The 18,480-nt window shown below is 32.6% G+C and overlaps 1 protein-coding gene across 1 annotated transcript in view; it reads left to right on the top strand.

The window, feature by feature from the left end:
- The window catches only part of ERGIC2 (ERGIC and golgi 2), a 40,549-nt gene that overhangs the window by 14,599 nt on the left and 7,470 nt on the right, over positions 1–18,480 (top strand). Inside the window, exons 6-10 of the mRNA XM_024256751.3 lie at positions 4,971–5,011; positions 8,943–9,044; positions 10,193–10,288; positions 16,618–16,673; positions 17,508–17,606. Coding sequence (XP_024112519.1) covers positions 4,971–5,011; positions 8,943–9,044; positions 10,193–10,288; positions 16,618–16,673; positions 17,508–17,606 — 394 coding nt within the window. The remainder of the gene's footprint in view (positions 1–4,970; positions 5,012–8,942; positions 9,045–10,192; positions 10,289–16,617; positions 16,674–17,507; positions 17,607–18,480) is intronic.

The following is an 18,480-nucleotide window of genomic DNA, read 5'->3' as shown; positions in this document are numbered from 1 at the left end:
TGTCTAAAGTCTGTTTTATAACCTTTTTTTATATTTTTGTTACTACTTTCCAGTAGTTTCCTTTTCACTTTTCACTTTTCTTCTAGTTATTATAGTGATGAGTTTTTTTCTTTTTCTCTAGTAATTTGGAAACTTTTATGTCCTGTTTGTATTCTACTATTACCAAATTTAAGTATTTAAAATATTTGAACTGTATTTCTCTTACAATCAAGAATAAAGCAGTATCTTTCTAAGAGGAGAAATGTCATGGGCATTACTACTTCCTTCCTCCTTTACGCCTCTATTTCCCTCAGTGTGTGAAATGCTGACATTTTCTTATTATCTTCAGAGCACAAGTTGAATATAACTTCGTAGATTTATCAGAAAATATAGTCACATTTCAGTGGCAGATACAGTGATAACAAGTCATGATCAGAACTAGCCCTAAAGAAGCTTTTGAGAATAAGCATTAGGCCCTCAGCAGCTAAAAGTTGCTCTGTTGGCATGGTGGTACTTAAATTTACACATGCGTTCTTGAGTTCCTTTTCTTAATCATTGACAGTTGTGAACCTTTCTTTTAGCAAATTTGCAAAATGAGTGAAGGTGAAGGAGGGGGAGTAGAAGTGACTGAATGTATGGGGTTAAAGGAAAGAAAATGAAGTCCTTGGCCAGTTTTGATTATTGAATTAATTTTAGTTTACAGCTACAAACTTGATATGTGCCTTTTGACATATACATTTTAAATAGAAATTTCTACAGAAACAGTAACTTTGTTATTGCCACTCTGACTCTACTTTCTGACCCGTTTTCCCACTCAAAAAAATTGATTTTGAAGTAATTTTTTATGAGCTTAGTTACCTTACAGATTCATATATGACAGCATATTACACTATTATCTGCTCATTTTGATCTAAGTGATTATTAGATACTTTAATATTTGTATTACATTTTATACTGTCTTAAGAATACTTATTTAACTTTAACTTTTTTTTTTTTTAATTTTCTGCCATTCTTACCTTATTTTTGTTTATCATTTTGAAGAGGGACTGTTTTTTCAACTTTTAGTTTAGATTCATGGAGTACATGTGAAGGTTTGTTACCTGAGTATATTGTGTAATGCTGAGGTTTTCAGGTTATGATTGATCCCATCACCCAGGTACTGGGCATAATAACCAGTAGTTTTTCAACCCTTTTCCTTCTCCCTCCCTCCCCTCTCTAATGGTCCCCACTTTCTGTTGTTGCCATTTTTATGTCTATGAGTACCCAGCGTTTAGCTCCCACTTATAAATGAGAACATATGGTGTATGGTTTTCTGTCCTGCCATTTATTTGCTTAGGATTATTGCCTCCAGCTGCATTCATGTTGCTGCAAAGGATAAAAGTTTCTTCTTTTTTATGGCTGCATAGTATTCCCTGGTGCATGTATACCACATTTTGTTTATCCCATGTACCATTGATGGGTACCTAGGTTGATTCCATGTATTCGCTATTGTGAATGGTGCTGCAATAAAGATCGGAGTGCATGTGTCTTTTTCATACAATGATTTATTTTCCTTTGAGTATATACCCAGTAATGGGATTGCTGGGTTAAAAAATACTCTACGTTCTTTGAGAACTCTCCAAATTGCTTTCCACAGTGGCTGAACTAATTTCCATTTTTACCAGCAGCATGTAAGTGTTCCCTTTTCTCCACAGCCTCTCCAACATCTTTTTTTTTTTTTTTTTTTTTTGACTTTTTAGTAATAGCCATTCTGACTGGTGTGAGATGGCCTCTCATTGTGGTTTTGATTTGCATTTCTCTTATGATTACTGATATGGAGCATTTCTTCATGTTTGTTGACCACTTGTATATCTTTTGAGAAGTGTATGTTCATGTCCTTTGCCAACTTTTTAATGGGGTTATTTGTTTTTTACATGTTCAATTATTTAAATTCCTTATAGATTCTGGATATTAGACCTTTATCAGATGCATAGTTTGTGAATATTTTCTCACAAACCTATATTCTGTAGGTTGTCTGTTTACTCTGTTGGTCATTTTTGTTTTTGTTTTCTGTGCAGAAGCTCTTTAGTTTAATTAGCTCCCACTTTTCAATTTTTGTTTTTTTTGCAATTGCTTGTGGGGACATAGTCATAAATTCTTTCCCAAGGGTGATGCCCACAATGGTGTTTTCTAGGTTTTCTTCTAGGGTTCTTATAGTTTAAGGTCATTTAAATCTTTACCCATCTTGAGTTAATTTTTGTATATGGTGAAAGATCTGGGCCCAGTTTCATTCTTCTGCATATGGCTAGCCAGCTCTCCCAGCACCATTTATTGAATAGAGAGTCCTTTCTCCATTGCTTATTTTTGTTGATTTTGTCAAACATCAAATGGCTGTAGGTGTGCAGCTTTATTTCTGGATTCTCCGTTCTGTTGAGGGGGGACTTTTTGAGATTTATTTTACGGCAAGAATGTGTAGGTATGTTTTATGGATTCTAACATGACTGCCTGTATCTTCTGCTATTATCTTTTATTACCCATTTTCTCTGTTGCTCTGAACTGGGAAAATCCCTTTCACATGGGTTTTTCTATCCTATGAAATAAACTTATTTTGTGCTCTTTCTCAATTTGGTTTCATTTGTATGTTGTCTTGTATAAATTCATGAAACTTTACAGCATATGAATATTAATTTAAAATGATTTAAGATGATAATAAAGATTGCATCCTCATTTTTATGTTTCTTTTGGATGCTGATAATTATTGTTTATGTATTATAATCTTGAATGTATCCTCTAAAAGTCACTTACACTGTTTCTCTAGCATTCTGTCCATATTCTAACTTTTGTGGTCACTCTCTTTTTTTTTTTCACATTTATGAGATGCCTGATTTTATCTTTTTTTTTTTCCCCCTACATCTCTTATCTTTCTAGCTGGATTTTAAGCTCTTGAGAATCATTAATTTCATTCTTTCATCTTTGTAGTTCTCAAAATGTATTGCAAAATGCTTTGCAGGTTTTAGGCAATAGTGATATGTTAGAATTAAGCAGTTGGGACAGTATTATTGACTGTTTTCATTGTAAACAGTTTCTGCCATCTCTTCCAGTAGTTTATGGAGCAGGAAAATTTTATTTAAATTGTTATAATTAAAAGTTGTATCTTAATGAGAAAGTTAAGAACTTCAAAATATTTAATTGTATACTTTTCATCAGTAATATTTAAAGTGTTTAACAATGCTTTTAGGAAACTATTCATTCCTTTGTCCTAATTTATATAAAAGTGTTTAAGAATTATTTTTAATATAAAATTATTAAAAATATCATTTTAACTTAAAAATTTTTCACTCAGTATTTTAATATGCACTCTGAATATTAAAAACCTAGCCCTGATAACTTTACTAGTTTACAAGCCATGATCATACAATATGCTATGATAGTTACTATTCTGCTATTTCTATTGCATTTAGTTACTATTTAAAGAGAAGAAGAATTTTTAAAAGGTGGGAAAGTAAGAAATCTGATAGAGCTGAATTTGTGTATTGGTTGTTACTTACTATCTGTGATTTTGGAAAGTTTGTAACATTTTGAGCTCCTGCTTCCTCATGTGCAAAAAGGGAAGAGGAGTAACAAATTCACAAGGTTGTTAGGAAGGTTAAGTGAGATAATGAATTAGCATAGGGCCTACAAAGTAGTTTCTTTATACCTTTGTGCTAAGTAAACATTGTACAAAGAAGGTTATGGAATTCAAAGGAAAAATCATATAGTCGCCACTGTCAATCATTTTATTTATACATTAGCTGGAGAGTAACTGCCAACAGCCTTATTGGTTTGCTGTGGTGTGTTTTATAGATGTTAGCATTTTCCTTGTGTGCTATCATGTGAAAAAGGTTTGATAGCATGCTTTAGGCAAATTCATCAGGAGGTGTAATCAAAGGAAACATCAGAAAGATTGGGACAATTTAACTTGAAGCATATGGTTATATAAAACTTAGACATGAGGCTCTCACAGTTACGGGAGAGGCAGGTTCCAGATTGATATAATTAAATTAAAAAATCACAGAAGTAGAGCTGTGAACTAGGACTAGTAAAGTGGATTTTTTTTTTTGGAAATGGAGTTTCACTTTGTGTCCCAGACTGAGTGCATTGGCAAGATCTCTGCTCACTGCAACCTCCACCTCCCGGGTTCAAGCAATTCTCGTGCTTCAGCCTCTTGAGTAGCTGGGATTACAGGTGCCTACCACCAGCTGATTTTTTGTGTTTTAGTACAGACAGGGTTTTTTTTGTATTTTAGTAGAGACAGGGTTTCACCATGTTGCCCAGGCTGGTCTTGAACTCCTGAGCTCAGGCAATCTGCCTGTCTTGGCCTCCCAAAGTGCTAGGATTACAGGCTTGAGCCACCATGCCTGGCCGAAAAGTGGATTATTGTTGCTAAATTAAATTGTGGATATAGCTACTATGAGAAGTTTGCATATTTTTCTCTGACTCTACAAGTAGCCGAGTCTAACTTTGATCATGCCTAGATAAAATATCTTAAATAGTTCTTTGCTGATCAAAGCATTTGGGAATTACTGTGCTATTTTTAAACTCATTTCAAAAATTGTTGATTTTATTATTGTATTTTACCAGCAAGAATTTGGGCTTTGGATGCTTGAATATAACTCTGTATTTTTCTACCCCAATACTTGTGAATTTCAAGCTAGCATCATTTAAATGATTTTAAGCCCTAGGATACCATTTTGTACATATGATAAATTGTCAACTTGCATATATTCCTGTAAATGTCGATAACTGTAACAGGAAAATGTTTGTGATTCGTAAAATTTCTTTATGCTATTTTTCAGTAAAGATAGCACATTAAAATTTTAATTTGACTTATAGAAGTTGAATGTAAACCATGAATACTTATTTTTAACAACACTTAAGTTTATGTTTCTTGCTCAAAGAAAAAATCTTTAAATTGTGATGTAAAAGCCAAGAGAATTTGACAATGCCAGTGATTATGTTTTCTTTCATTTCAGACGGTATTTGATCTTTCACCACAGCAGAAAGAGTGGCAGAGGTAATAAGAGAACAAAGTATTGTGGTCCATAGAAATCTAAGACATATTTTGTCTATTGTAAACTATTTATAGATTAACACATTTCTTTAGGGATTTCTTTGGATGAATTCTTAGAATTTGGTATATAATATAATCCTTACAATTTCAAAAACCATCAGATCTTAAGAAAGTCATGCATAATCTTTTCTCTGGTAAACTTTGATTCATAAGTTTTAGTTTTTATTTAAAATGGTATCAACTATTTACATTTTTTATTACAAAAGTAATATATGATCATTTTGAAAATTCAATTTGAATAGAAATTATATAAAGCAAGATTGTCCAGACTGTGGCCCCACAGGAAGACTTTGAATGTAGCTTAACACAAATTTGTAAACTTTTTTTTTTTTTTTTGAGACAGAGTCTCGCTCTATCGCCCAGGCTGGAGTACAGTGGCGCAATCTTGGCTCACTGCAACCTCCACCTCACAGGTTGAAGCGATTCTCCTGCCTCAGCCCCCTGAGTAGCTGGTGCACACTACAGGCACACACCACCATGCCCAGCTAATTTTTTGTGTTTTTAGTAGAGATAGGGTTTCACCATGTTGACTAGGCTGGTCTTGAACTCCTGAACTGAAGTGATCCGCCCACGTTGGCCTCCCAGAGGGCTAGGATTACAGGCATGAGCCACTGTGCCCGGCCACAAATTTGTAAATTTTCTGAAAAAGTTATGAGATTTTTTTTGTGATTTTTTTTTTTTTTTTAACTGATCAGCTATAGTTAGTGTGTTTTATGTGTGGCCCAAGATAATTCTTCTTACAGTGTGGCCCAGAGAAGCCAAAAGATTGGGCACCCAGATACAAAGTAAATGTAAAAGCCCCCTTCTCTTTCTGTAAACTAATGCCACTGACTAGCAGTAATAACCAGTGATAAGTTTCTTGGGTAGCCTTCTAGACAGACATTTTCTGTGTATGTATATAATATGTATATTATATATATTTCTGTGTATATATATATGCAAAATTATAATTCTTACATATAATCATATAATATATAGTACATAATTCTATATATAGTTCTTATATATCATATATAATATGAGTATATTATATATTTTATAATATATAAAAGTTTATATGTTCATTATATATTTTATAATATATATTTTTATAATGTGTTATATTTAAAAATATATAATTATTTCTATATAGAAATATATATACAGAAATAAGTTGCTTTTTTCCACCTAACATGATATTTTGGATTCATTTCTATGTATATAATGGTCTATTTTATGGATAGATTGTAGTTTATTTAATTGGATCCTTATTGATGGGTATTTAGATTGCTTTCAGAACTCTGATTAAAAACAATACTCAATGAACACTCTTGAACCTAATTCTGTACATGTTTGTGTGTGTGTATTTCTAGAAATAGAATTTCTTTCTCTGAGGATATTTAACATTTTGATAGTGCCTATATCCTCCCAAATTATTGTTTCACTTATACTCCAAAAGGCTATATTAGAGTACTTGTTTCTGTACAACCTCACCAACAACAGGAATACCTAGAATTTTTTTAAATGTATACCATTTTGATGGGTGAAAATTGGTACTATGCTTTTATTAATTAACATTTCTTTATGAATCAATTGACTGTGAGGGTTTTTTCCTCATTTGTATTTTTTTGTGAAAATGTTTGCCTATGTGCCTATTTTGCTTGGTTAGTTTTCTTATAAGAATTATTTTTAAATTAAAGAAAGTAGTACTTTGTTATAAGTGCTTCCGTCTCCCACCCCCATATATTGCTTTTTATTTTCTAGGTTATGTCTTGCACTTATAAAGGCTTTATATAGTTTAAGATTATTCCAAAAAATTTTTCTTTACCTGTTTTTTTTTTTTCCTAGTCCCTAAGTATATTCCAAGGGTCTTTCTGTTTTAATTTCCAGTTTCACCACTTGAGGGAGTTTTTATATGAAAGTTGAAATTGAATGTGGGTGAACAAAAGCACTGAATATTAGTTGTCTCTGGGCTCTTAGAATTTTTAGTAGAAAACCATCCACAGATGAAATACTTTACTTTGATCCACAAACATTAAAGTGAGATCTCTCCTTTCATTTAGAATTTTTTTCAATGCTTGAAACTAGTAATAAGTGGGAGAAGAGATTGTATTTTTACTATTAAGATGATATAAATTTGCCATCATAGTAGTTTTCTGCATACCTTCATGTGTGGAATATAGGCTGGGATATTTATTGGCACAGTGAAGGCAGAAATCTTTTTCATAAACACACACATAATATATACATACATATACACGTATGTATAGTTTGTTGTCATCAAACTCCTTGATCACTGCCATGCTTCAAAAGTTGAACTCTCGAATTACAAGACACGCAAAAAAAGTGAAGATTTCCATTTCTGCTGGCATTGAATCCAAAGATTTTAAGTCTTTAAATGTCTGAATCTGAAGATGGGATCTGGCTTCTTGAAGCATCCTAGATTATCACGTTCTGATCCTAAACATTATTGAATAGCTCTTGAATGGCCTAGAGATACCCAAGGTATATATTTTCCTAACGTGCATACCAAAATGTTCTTTACTTCTAGAATTTTCTAAGATATTTAAATTTTCTCTCAGTTGATGTTCTATAATACTTTCCTAAAATATTTAGGATCACAATTAATCTCTCTTTAACTGTAAATTTCAAACCCTGGACAGAACCTTTCTGGTTTCTACTTTTTATGTCTAGATTTCAGATTTATTTTATTCCAAACTATACAGTATAAATATGAGTTGTTATTTTACATAGGCCTGTTATACTAATTTTCTAGATAGATGATGCGTAAGTTTTTAATCTTCTGCTTGCACATCTAGAAAATACTTATTTTATCATTATGGTGGGATGGTAAAGTATTATGAGATTCACATTTGCTTTCTTTTTGTGAGTACCTATGTTTATAACTTTTTTTCAAGTTACATGTATGTATTTTTCTTTTAGAGTAGTTAGGCTCACAGCAAAATTGAGCAGAAAGTAGTGTTCCCATATACCCGTCCCCCTACAGATTCCCCCATTATCAACAACTTGCATCAGACTGGATATAGTTGTTATAATCAGTGAATGTGTGTTGACACATCATCATCACCATAGTTTACATTAGAGTTCGTTCTTGGTGTTGAACGTACATTCTGTGAGTTCTGACAAATGTATAATGACATGTATCTACCATACTGCCATACAGAATGATTTCACTGCTGTAAAAATTATCTGTGCTCTGCCTATTTATTCTTCCCTTCCCATTGTGTATAACATTTGTACTTACCAAGTTTGAACTTTACTACAGATGATTTGGAATATTAGTTATTTGAAGAAATAGAATTAAAAGAGATAAAATAGGACTACATCTGATGACACAAAGTTATTGCTGAAAATTGTAGGAGTTAACATGGCTCAATGGTAGAAGTATTGTAGAGAGAAAAATTTTTGTAATGAAAATCAGTTACTTGTGGTATGAGTTTATACTGAGTAATGTACCACTTCAAGTCCATCAAGTCCATTGTGTAGCCCCTTATTTGTCCTACTCTTTGTATCTACAATATTTCATTCAATGTCTGACAAAGATAAGAATTTTGTTAATTGTGCATGTATGCATGAAAGATGAATTGAGATACTTAAGTGAGTAGAAGCCCTACTTTGGTGGTCCTGACTGCACATCCATTACTGATGGGATCAAACAGGCTTATGGAGCTCAGCTATTAGACCTCTAGCCACCCTGCCTCACTTGCTTTCAAGGAAATTACCAAAGAAAACTTGGTATGTTATTTTAGAATATGAAATCCTATAATAATAAATGTATGATTTAACTAAGTCAGCTAAACATTGTCATTTTTGAATAAGTGTCAGCTCTCTTTGTGTACCTTTCTGTAGTTCTAAATTATTGCTTCTTATTTAGGATGCTGCAGCTGATTCAGAGTAGGCTGCAAGAAGAGCATTCACTTCAAGATGTGATATTTAAAAGTGCTTTTAAAAGTGCATCAACAGCTCTTCCACCAAGGTGAGATCTGTATTTTAAATGTGCAACTGTTTATTATGAATTAACTTTGACATAGTTAAAACTAAAGTGTTGGTTTAGTTTTCTGAATCTTATTTTTCTTAGGAAGGGAAAATAGAATCATTCTGTACTATAAAGACGCCTTTTGTTCTTAAATTTATAGCCTGTGATTTTGATCAGAATTATCACAAATATTTGTTTGCATTTAATTTTCTTTTTTATGCATGGTATACCCCCACATAAAATTATATTGAGTGTTAAGAAAAATTAGTTTCATTTACTATTTTGAGGATATATAAGCTTTGGTTAGAAATTTTGTTTTATTTTCCGTTTTTGCATTTTAATTAAAGATTTGAGGCTGGGCGCAGTGGCTCACGTCTGTAATCCCAGCACTTTGGGAGGCCAAGGGGGGCGGATCATTTGAGGTCAGTAGTTCGAGACCAGCCTGACCAACATGGTGAAACTCCATCCCTACTAAAAATATAAAAAAATTAGCCGGGCGTGGTGGGTGCATGTATGCAGTCCCAGCTACTTGGGAGGCTGAGGCAGGAGAATAGCTTGAACCCAGGAGGTGGAGGTTACAGTGAGCCAAGATTGCACCACTATACTCCAGCCTGGGTAGCAGAGCAAGACTCTGTCTCAGAAGAAAAAAAAAAAGATTAGTGGATATTTGGAAATGCTATAATCATAAACATAATAAAAATATACAAGATTTTACATTTGCTTAGGAAGAAAATGTCACTGTCTCTTTAAATTTAGGTGGCATGCCTTTCCTTTACCTCAATCATATTTCTGCCCTCCCTCCCTCTCCCTGCTACAGTACCAGAAATAAATGAAAAAAATATGTCTTTTTGGACTAATTATTTTGTTTTAGTCTTCTGTCACTGGACTTAGTCCTCTGGTTAGAGTTGAAAAACTATGGAATTTCAAATTTATGTAAATGTAATAGATATTAAATACTTTTTTCCCATTTTATAGATGTATAATTTTTATAAATGTCTAGACTTCAGGAAACTGCTATTCTATTTTTAACATTTAGAATATTACCTAAAAAATGATCTTTAGGGATTTTTTTTTCTATACACATTTTTCCCATCATAAAATGGTAACTATATTGAATGTACTTTAAATAATATATCTTATTTTAACAGAGAAGATGATTCATCACAGTCTCCAGATGCATGCAGAATTCATGGCCATCTATATGTCAATAAAGTAGCAGGGAATTTTCACATAACAGTGGGCAAGTATGTTCTTTTCACTTACTGAAAATACTTTAGACAAAGTTGGAGCTTGGTTAAAAGTAAATTCTGGCCGGTGGCTCACGCCTGTAATCCCAGCACTTTGGGAGGCCGAGGTGGGTGGATCACCTGAGGTCAGGAGTTCAAGAACTGCCTTCCCAACATGTTGAAACCTCATATCTACTAAAAATACAAAAAATTAGCTGGGTGTGGTGGCAGGCACCTGTAATCCCAGATACTTGAGAGGCTGAGGCAGGAGAATCGCTTGAACCCAGGAGGCGGAGGTTGTAGTGAGCCGAGATCGCGCCACTGCACTACAGCCTGGGCGACGAGCAAAACTCTATATCCAAAAAAAAAAAAAAAGTAAATACTTTGCTAATCAAATAAATACAGCTAACTACTAAAGGCTTGCTTAAAATATTGTGTATATGTATTTTTAATGTCTTGAGATTGTTGTCTGGGGCTTCAGTCTCAGGATAGAGAAGACTACTAACTTTAAAAACTACTTCAAAACAGAAGTAAAGCAGTCATGTCATGTTTTGTATATTAAAGTAACTGAACTGTAGGTAAATATCAATTACAACCTTCTACTTGCCAGGTTTTAGTGGCCAGAGAGCTCTTACCTAGACATTTCATTAATTTGTTCATTTTTTTTGGTATGGTATTAGGTTTTTGTCTTAACGTTTTGGTGGTCCTCATCAAAATGTAATTTCTTGATTAATCCTAGACAAGTGTTTTAATAAAGTTAGAAATTAGCAGTGTCTAGAATAAAGTTAAATTAGGTAAAAGTTAAGGAAAAATGTGAGCAGCACTCAGCACAGAAATTGTCATAAACATTTGTTAAATTTTTGAATGAATAAATAGATCCATCCATCTTTCCCTCCCTTCTTTTCCATGTAGAGTGCTGAACTGAACAATTCTTTATTGTACAAGACAGTTTTTGAGTACTTGCTATGTGCAAAGTACTGTGCTAGAAACTAAGGATAGACAGTGAAGAAAAAAATAAAGGGTTTTTGCCCTTTTTTATTTATTTTATTCCAAACTATACAGTATAAATATGACTTGTTATTTTAAATACGCCTGACATTCTGTAAGAAAATCCACACTTAGGCAGTGAATACATTAATAATTATTTAATTATAGTTGTATCGAGCCTGTAAAGGAGAAGTATGGCTGATAAGAGACTATTTAACAAGGTATTAAACTTACGCTGCAAGTCAGTGGAGACTTTATTGAGGAAGACCTTTGAACACTAGGAGAAGAGGAGGAATTGAATATATAAAGGAGGGAAGGGCATACAGCAGGAAAGAGCATGGCTGGAAGTTTATAAAATACATATAGAGATAACATTAGATTTCTATGAAAAAGTATTTCAGTATTTACAATACTCAGATCAAACATTTGTATTTTTCTTCATTATCTCTTGAAATTTATGTTTTGTTGTTTTGTTACCATTACCCATCTCCAACCCAACCTGTTGCTGGGAACCTTGGAATGTCTTGAAATCTTAGCTTAAAGAAATTTAGTAGATTTTATTGCACCTTTGGATACAAACAATATTCTAGTCCACGACCAACTCAAAGAGGGAAATTTTGACAAATATTATAATCAGACTTTGTATTATGTCCCTTTTTAAAATTTGTTTTTGGTCTTTTCACAATTTCACTTTCCTTCCCAGGTGGTAACTCACACTATCAGAGAGGCCGAATGGAAAAGCATTTGGTTCATATCTTGTCATCTCAGGGATATCCTGTAAACCCACTCCTAATTTTTAGTGTTACATTTGTCAAGTTCAATATTGATCTTTTTGAAGGTCTCATATTACCTCTCAGACACAATGTCAATCTCAACTGTAATTTAAAAGAGTAATAAAAGGAACATAATTTGTAACACAATATGTATTTCAATATGCTTGAGCGTGAATACACTAGAAGACATAATGAAGTAGGCAGATGCTTGCCACTTATATGTAGAATTTTTAAGTGTATAATTGCTACAAATGCAGACTGAAACAGATGTATTGGCTACTCAGATATCATGAGTGACATTTCCGTTGATGAGCTGATATTCAGAAATAGGAATACCTCTTTGTAATATTAAACAAAACAGAATATAAGCTTCCCTTAGTTTTCTGGGAAATTTAGTGTATATTAAAACTACAACTTTATATAGCTAAATGGGGTTTAGTTCTAGACTCAGATTTTTATAATAGGCTTTTCATGTACATGAGTATCTCTTAGAGCATTTGAAAGTCAGGCAAAACCTGGAATGATTCTTTTTTGTGTGAGACTGTCAATTTCATTGCAGGATGCCTTGTTTCTGTGGCTGTTGTCCAGTAAATCCCAATAGCAACCCCTTCCCAATAATTCTGACAACTCAAAATGCCTGTCTTCACCCCCCACCAATTTTCAGAACAACTTTTCCTCCACTGAAAGTCATTCAGGCTAGATCCTTGTCTGACAGGGTAGAAAATATCCCAGAAAAGAAATAGGTAAATTCTGAATATCCATCCTCCCTATGCAGAGTTTTAACAAGTGTCAGATAACTACAGTCATCTGTGCTAGGGTGATTTAATTTGATTTTTAAATTTAATTTTTTGAAGAAGATGCTAACTTATGCTGTTATTTCATAAAATGAATACACCTGTTAAAAAAATAAAAGAAGAAGGAAATATTATTTAAAACAGCGCTCTATTCTCTCAGAGTAGAATCCTGGGCGGTGAGAGAGATCATTGAGGTCAAACGTATAGATTGAGCATCTCTTATCTGAAAGTCGGAAATTCAAAATGCTCCAGATTTGAGCATTGTCAACACGATGCTCAAAGGAAATGCTTAAGAGTGTTTCAGATTTCAGATTAGGGAGGCCTCCCTGGCAAATAAAATGTACATATTCTAAAATCTAAAATTTGAAACTTCTGATCCCAAGCATTTTGGATAAGGGATATTCAACATGTAGTATTGTAATTTGGTTATTCAGAAAAACTTTGTTGTTTGTTTGAAAATAACAGTAGGAACACTGTTAGACTGACAATATGTTTGGAGCTAGGAATAATTGATGACAGTAGACTTTCTTTTTAATAGTAAGCTTGAGGTAATATACTTGACTGTGAACACAGAAGAATTTACGAGACCAAACTACCAATCATTCCAGTGCATCAGGAAATGCTTTATTGAGCAAGGGTTTAGTATACTTTATGTTGAATGTCAGTTAATACATTGCCCTAATCATTGTATTGCCTTTTTTAAAATGCCTGGTGTTTTGCTAGGTAACACATAGAACAAATTAAACAATGTTTAGACCTACTAGGGCATATTCTGAAATTTGACAATGGTGACAGACAGTTAATTGGTTATAAAGAAAGAAGGCTCCTTTATGGAGAGTTTCTATTTTCAGTTTTTTAGTTAATTGCTAGAATTAGTAACTGGGTAAAGCAGGATTGTGGTAAAAGAGATCTTCAAGGTGATTTTTTTATTTTTTTTAACCAGGAACAGGGAAAGATAGTACTTATTTGTAGAAGTGTAAAGGTGCTAAAAGAACAGGTTAAATTTGAAAGATAACAGTGTATAACAGAACAAAGGTTTACTGCAGTGGTAGGTAAACTACAGCTCGTATACCAAATCCAGCCTACTACCTGTTTTTGTATGGTTCTTGAGCTAAGAAGGGCTTTTAAATTTTTATTTTTTAAATTTTATTTATTTATTTGTTTGTTTATTTTTTTGAGACAGAGTCTCGCTCTGTTGCTTAGGCTGGAGTGCAGTGACGTGATCTGGGCTCACTGCAATCTCTGCCTCCCAGGTTCAAGTGATTCTCCTGCCTCAGCCTCCTGAGTAGCTGGGATTACAGGTAGCCCACCACCACGCCCGGCTAATTTTTGTATTTTTAGTAGAGACAGGGTTTCACCATGTTGGCCAGGCTGGTCTCGAACTCCTGACCTCAAGTGATGCACTCGCCTTGGCCTCCCAAAGTGCTGGGATTACAGGTGTGAGCCACCTTGCCCAGCCATGGTTTTTACATTTTTAAATATTTGAAAATAAATCAGAAGGGGAGTAATATAATACGTGAGAAATATATGAAATTTAAATTCGTGTCCAAAAATAAAGTTTTATTGGCATATAGCCATGCTCATTTGTTTATATATGGCTGCTTTTGTATTACAGTACCACAGTTGAGTAATTCTGGCAGAGACCGTATATGACTCTCTCATTACTTTGTACTTTGGTGTACTATGAATTGTAGTGATGCAGTTATAATTTGACAGCATTAAAAGTGCTGTGTGTCTGTCCTGCAACATTTTATTTATTTATTGTATCACTATGTTAAAAAAAAAAGAAATATGGACTTCAAATGTTGCATTTTTAAAGCACAGTGTACCATGGATTATTTGATCAAATTTGGCTGCAGAACATCCTGCGTATTAAGCAATGACACTATTTAATTGTGCTTAAAAGAATACAGTATATGTTGATGGTGCCAGATTGAGCATTCATCACAATATTACCAACCTATAAAAAAGCAATGATCAGAAAAATTAGAAAATTAAAAATGGAATATCCAAACACTATAGAATTTTATCATAAAACATAAAAATGAAGCTGTAATCTTTAAGTGCCTCATTGTTTAGCAAGTAAGGAAAGCCATCCAAGTATTGATAAGTCTGTGAAGCAATGTTTGACTGCCAAAGCTAAAGAAATGACTCCAGAAAAAATAAATTTACTTTAGACAATCAGATGACTAGCCTTCTTCAAGAAGAGTGTTCCAGTAGATGAGGACATTGAGAGCAGTATCTAATAGCCAGTTAAAAAACAAGCCAGCAGATTTTGAGTAGTTCCTAAACTCTTGATGAGTGGACAGATGTTACTAGAACTGCTTATTGTTTATTCGAGGAATCAATGCTGAATTTGAAGTGATTAAAGAATTAGTATCTGTGAATCGCCTGCTTTCAACAAAAACTATAGGCAAGAATATTTTTGTAGAAGTTGAGAGAACACAAATTCAGTACATCCTAAAGTGGAATCTGGTATATGTTACAAATGTATTATAACTGATGGTGGTGTGTGGAGCAGAAAAAGGCCTACTAGAATACATTTCAAATCTTGTGAAAATGTAGTGTTTAATGCCTATTGTTATCCATTGTATCATCAGTAGTACTTTGCAGAAAATATTTGAATTGATTTTATATTTTAAACTGGTGTGTCAGTGGTAAACTTCATTTGCTCTCCTGGACCTAAATATTGACATTTCCATGGTTTTTTTTTTTTTGTCAGATATAAAAACTGAATATTCCATCTTGCCCTACTACATAGCAGTTTGATGGCTTAGCAGTACGTTTTTTGAGCTCAGTGCCAAGACTGATTTTTTTCTGAATGAGAAAACTTCCATCAGTTACAATTATTGAGCAATGAATATTTTTGGAAATTAAGTTTCATGCAGACTTAATAATGTTTAATGAATTTAGCCTAAAAGTATACGGCAAAACCAATGTTTATGAAATTTATATTGTAGTAAAGTTGTTTCAGTGACTAGTGATTTTTAGTGGTTTCTTTTACTTTTCATGCCTTGATAGCATTTGCTGTCAAAAGTTAAAGCAAAGATCTAGACTCATTCTCATACTTGAATATATTTTCTGACCTTTCAAACTATAGTTCCAGAACTTCAGACGTTGAGCAAATACAAAGGAAATTTCCATGTTTCAAATTCATTTCACTGCGCAATTGAAATTTTGCTTTAATTTAGATTGGAAGTTATTAATCTGCAATATAATAACATGTTTATAAGTAAATAAGTATTAGGAGAAGAATCTCCTGGAATTCTATAAATGTCTTTCAAGCAATGAATATGCTCAACACATACTCGTGGATTAATATTTTCAAAGATGAAATACTTAAAATTTCATTACAGATCATCATCATCAGATAAAGATTTATGGTCAGTTTTGAAAATAGGGAACATTCCAAACCCCAATTAAAGTGTAATCTCCCTGCAAAACGGTTGTATTACAAAAAAAAAGGACTCATTACTATTATATCAATGAAAAGTTTGTGAAAATTTGCTTTTTCTCATTATGTAACTACATAGTATACTTGATTTTGCATCATGGTCCACAAAGCCTAAAGTATTTACTATCTGGCTCTTTGCCAAAAATGTTTGCCAACCTCCGGCAGTTTATTGCATTGCTGAGATGAGTAGACTTGTCTGCTCAGTCAATAGGCCAAATGCATTCTTATGTTATTTCGTACTAAGAAAAATTATATAACTTAGCGAAGATCCAGTTTCTGATTTTAATTAATTATACATATAAATGGTACTACTTTAATAATTGTTTTTTCTCCTTTCAGGGCAATTCCACATCCTCGTGGTCATGCACATTTGGCAGCACTTGTCAACCATGAATGTAAGCAGTTTCTGACTTTTTTTCAGTAAAGGTGTACTTGAAAAAATATTATTTTTAAAAGTGCAGATATAGTGTAGTTGAAAGTGAGCTGTTTTGAAAACATATTCATCCAAAGGAAAAAATAAATTTTTAAATTGATTTACTTTAATCTGCATTTGTATTTGGTCATGGCTCAGAGTTGCTGAGGTTAGGGAGGAAAGCCTAGTGTATTTTCTATAACTTTGTACACATTTCTGCTAATTTTTAGGGATAAAGAAAAGAATATATTTGCAGTTTATTTCAATTTGCAAATTGAAATATGGATGTATAGACATGTATAAAGTATTCAGGTTAGTTTCATATCATGATTGTCTTAAGACTTAAGTTCTTAAAGTCTGCTTTAGAGGACAAAACAAGTAATGGATTCCACAGAAAATTAGTTTGGTCACATTTAGCAATAATGTATTAAAAATATATCTGATCAGTTTTATTATATGGCTACATGGACATCATTCCAATTCTGACAATACAGTCCTGTTACTATATGATGATTTGGAAAAGGAAAGATGTATATTTTTGGCTTTCATTATATATTAATATTTTCTAGATGTTAAATTGTATATAATTATTAAATTTGAGATATAGCATTTTGTCAGAATTTATTTTATACATTTGATTCGCATATATTTACATTTATTTTTCTCAAAGTAATGTGGCTTAAAATACTGTATTATTATCCTTGAAGATTTTAAACATTTTCATTTGAGAATAGATAAGGATGTAAACCAGTCTGTAACATGTAATTTTGAATAATATAATTTCTCTGCTAAGTTGTTTTTATTTTTTGCCTTTTAGCTTACAATTTTTCTCATAGAATAGATCATTTGTCTTTTGGAGAGCTTGTTCCAGCAATTATTAATCCTTTAGATGGAACTGAAAAAATTGCTATAGATCGTAAGTATTTGATAATTACTGTTGGATTTTACATGTAGAAAATTTTGCTTATAACCTGAATATTAATACATTTTTAATGTCTTCCTAACTACTGTGTAAAGATAATCTTTAAGTGGTTGGTGAGTGAGATGTGTGTGAAGAGAATTTGTCCTAGTAGTGGATGAAATTTGAATATTCAAAAAGAGCCATAGAACAGAATAAAGAAATTCGAGTTAAAAGATGAAGGAGTTAAAAGGCAGGAGTTCAATTTAAACCGTAGAAATAGATGAAAGGTTAATACATTAACAGGGCATAACTGCACTTTTTTGTATTCACCAAAGAATAAGAATGAAAAAAAGGTTCAACATTATGAGAAGAATTTTCTTCTTTGTATAATATAGGTTCAAAGTTTTAAAATGCATATATATCATTTTAGAAACCTCTCTGGAGAATTTTACAAACACCAGAAACCTAGTTATTCTGGAATGGTTTGGTTATTAACATAGCAGGAGTACATTATAGCACAGATAACCTTTTTAAAATGTTCTTTTTAACCTTCTGCTCCATTTAAAGTATCAAGTCTATCCAAATATGGAAAGATCATTTTCTTAGTTTTTTAGAAAGTAGTCTGTTCTCATGTTTTCTGCAGGTTTTCGATGGCCTCTTTCTAAAATAGTCATATTATATACCATGTTCCAGCTATTGGACATTTTAAGGATTTCTGAAGCTTATTCAGCTAGTAGGAATTCTATCCTTTGTAAAATTGTAATTAAGGATTTAGTTTTTTATTAATTTAAGTAGATTTATTAATATCCTATTCAGATTTATTCATATTCTTTACTTTTTAGCAGTGTTATAATCATATATTAAAGATGTTTAGAATTTAGAATACTGA

The sequence above is a fragment of the Pongo abelii genome, chromosome 10 (assembly GCF_028885655.2).
Source record: "Pongo abelii isolate AG06213 chromosome 10, NHGRI_mPonAbe1-v2.0_pri, whole genome shotgun sequence".
NCBI classification, from domain to species: domain Eukaryota; kingdom Metazoa; phylum Chordata; class Mammalia; order Primates; family Hominidae; genus Pongo; species Pongo abelii.
The sequence above is the reverse complement of the archived record's forward strand: the minus strand, read 5'-3'. Positions and strand labels throughout refer to the sequence as shown.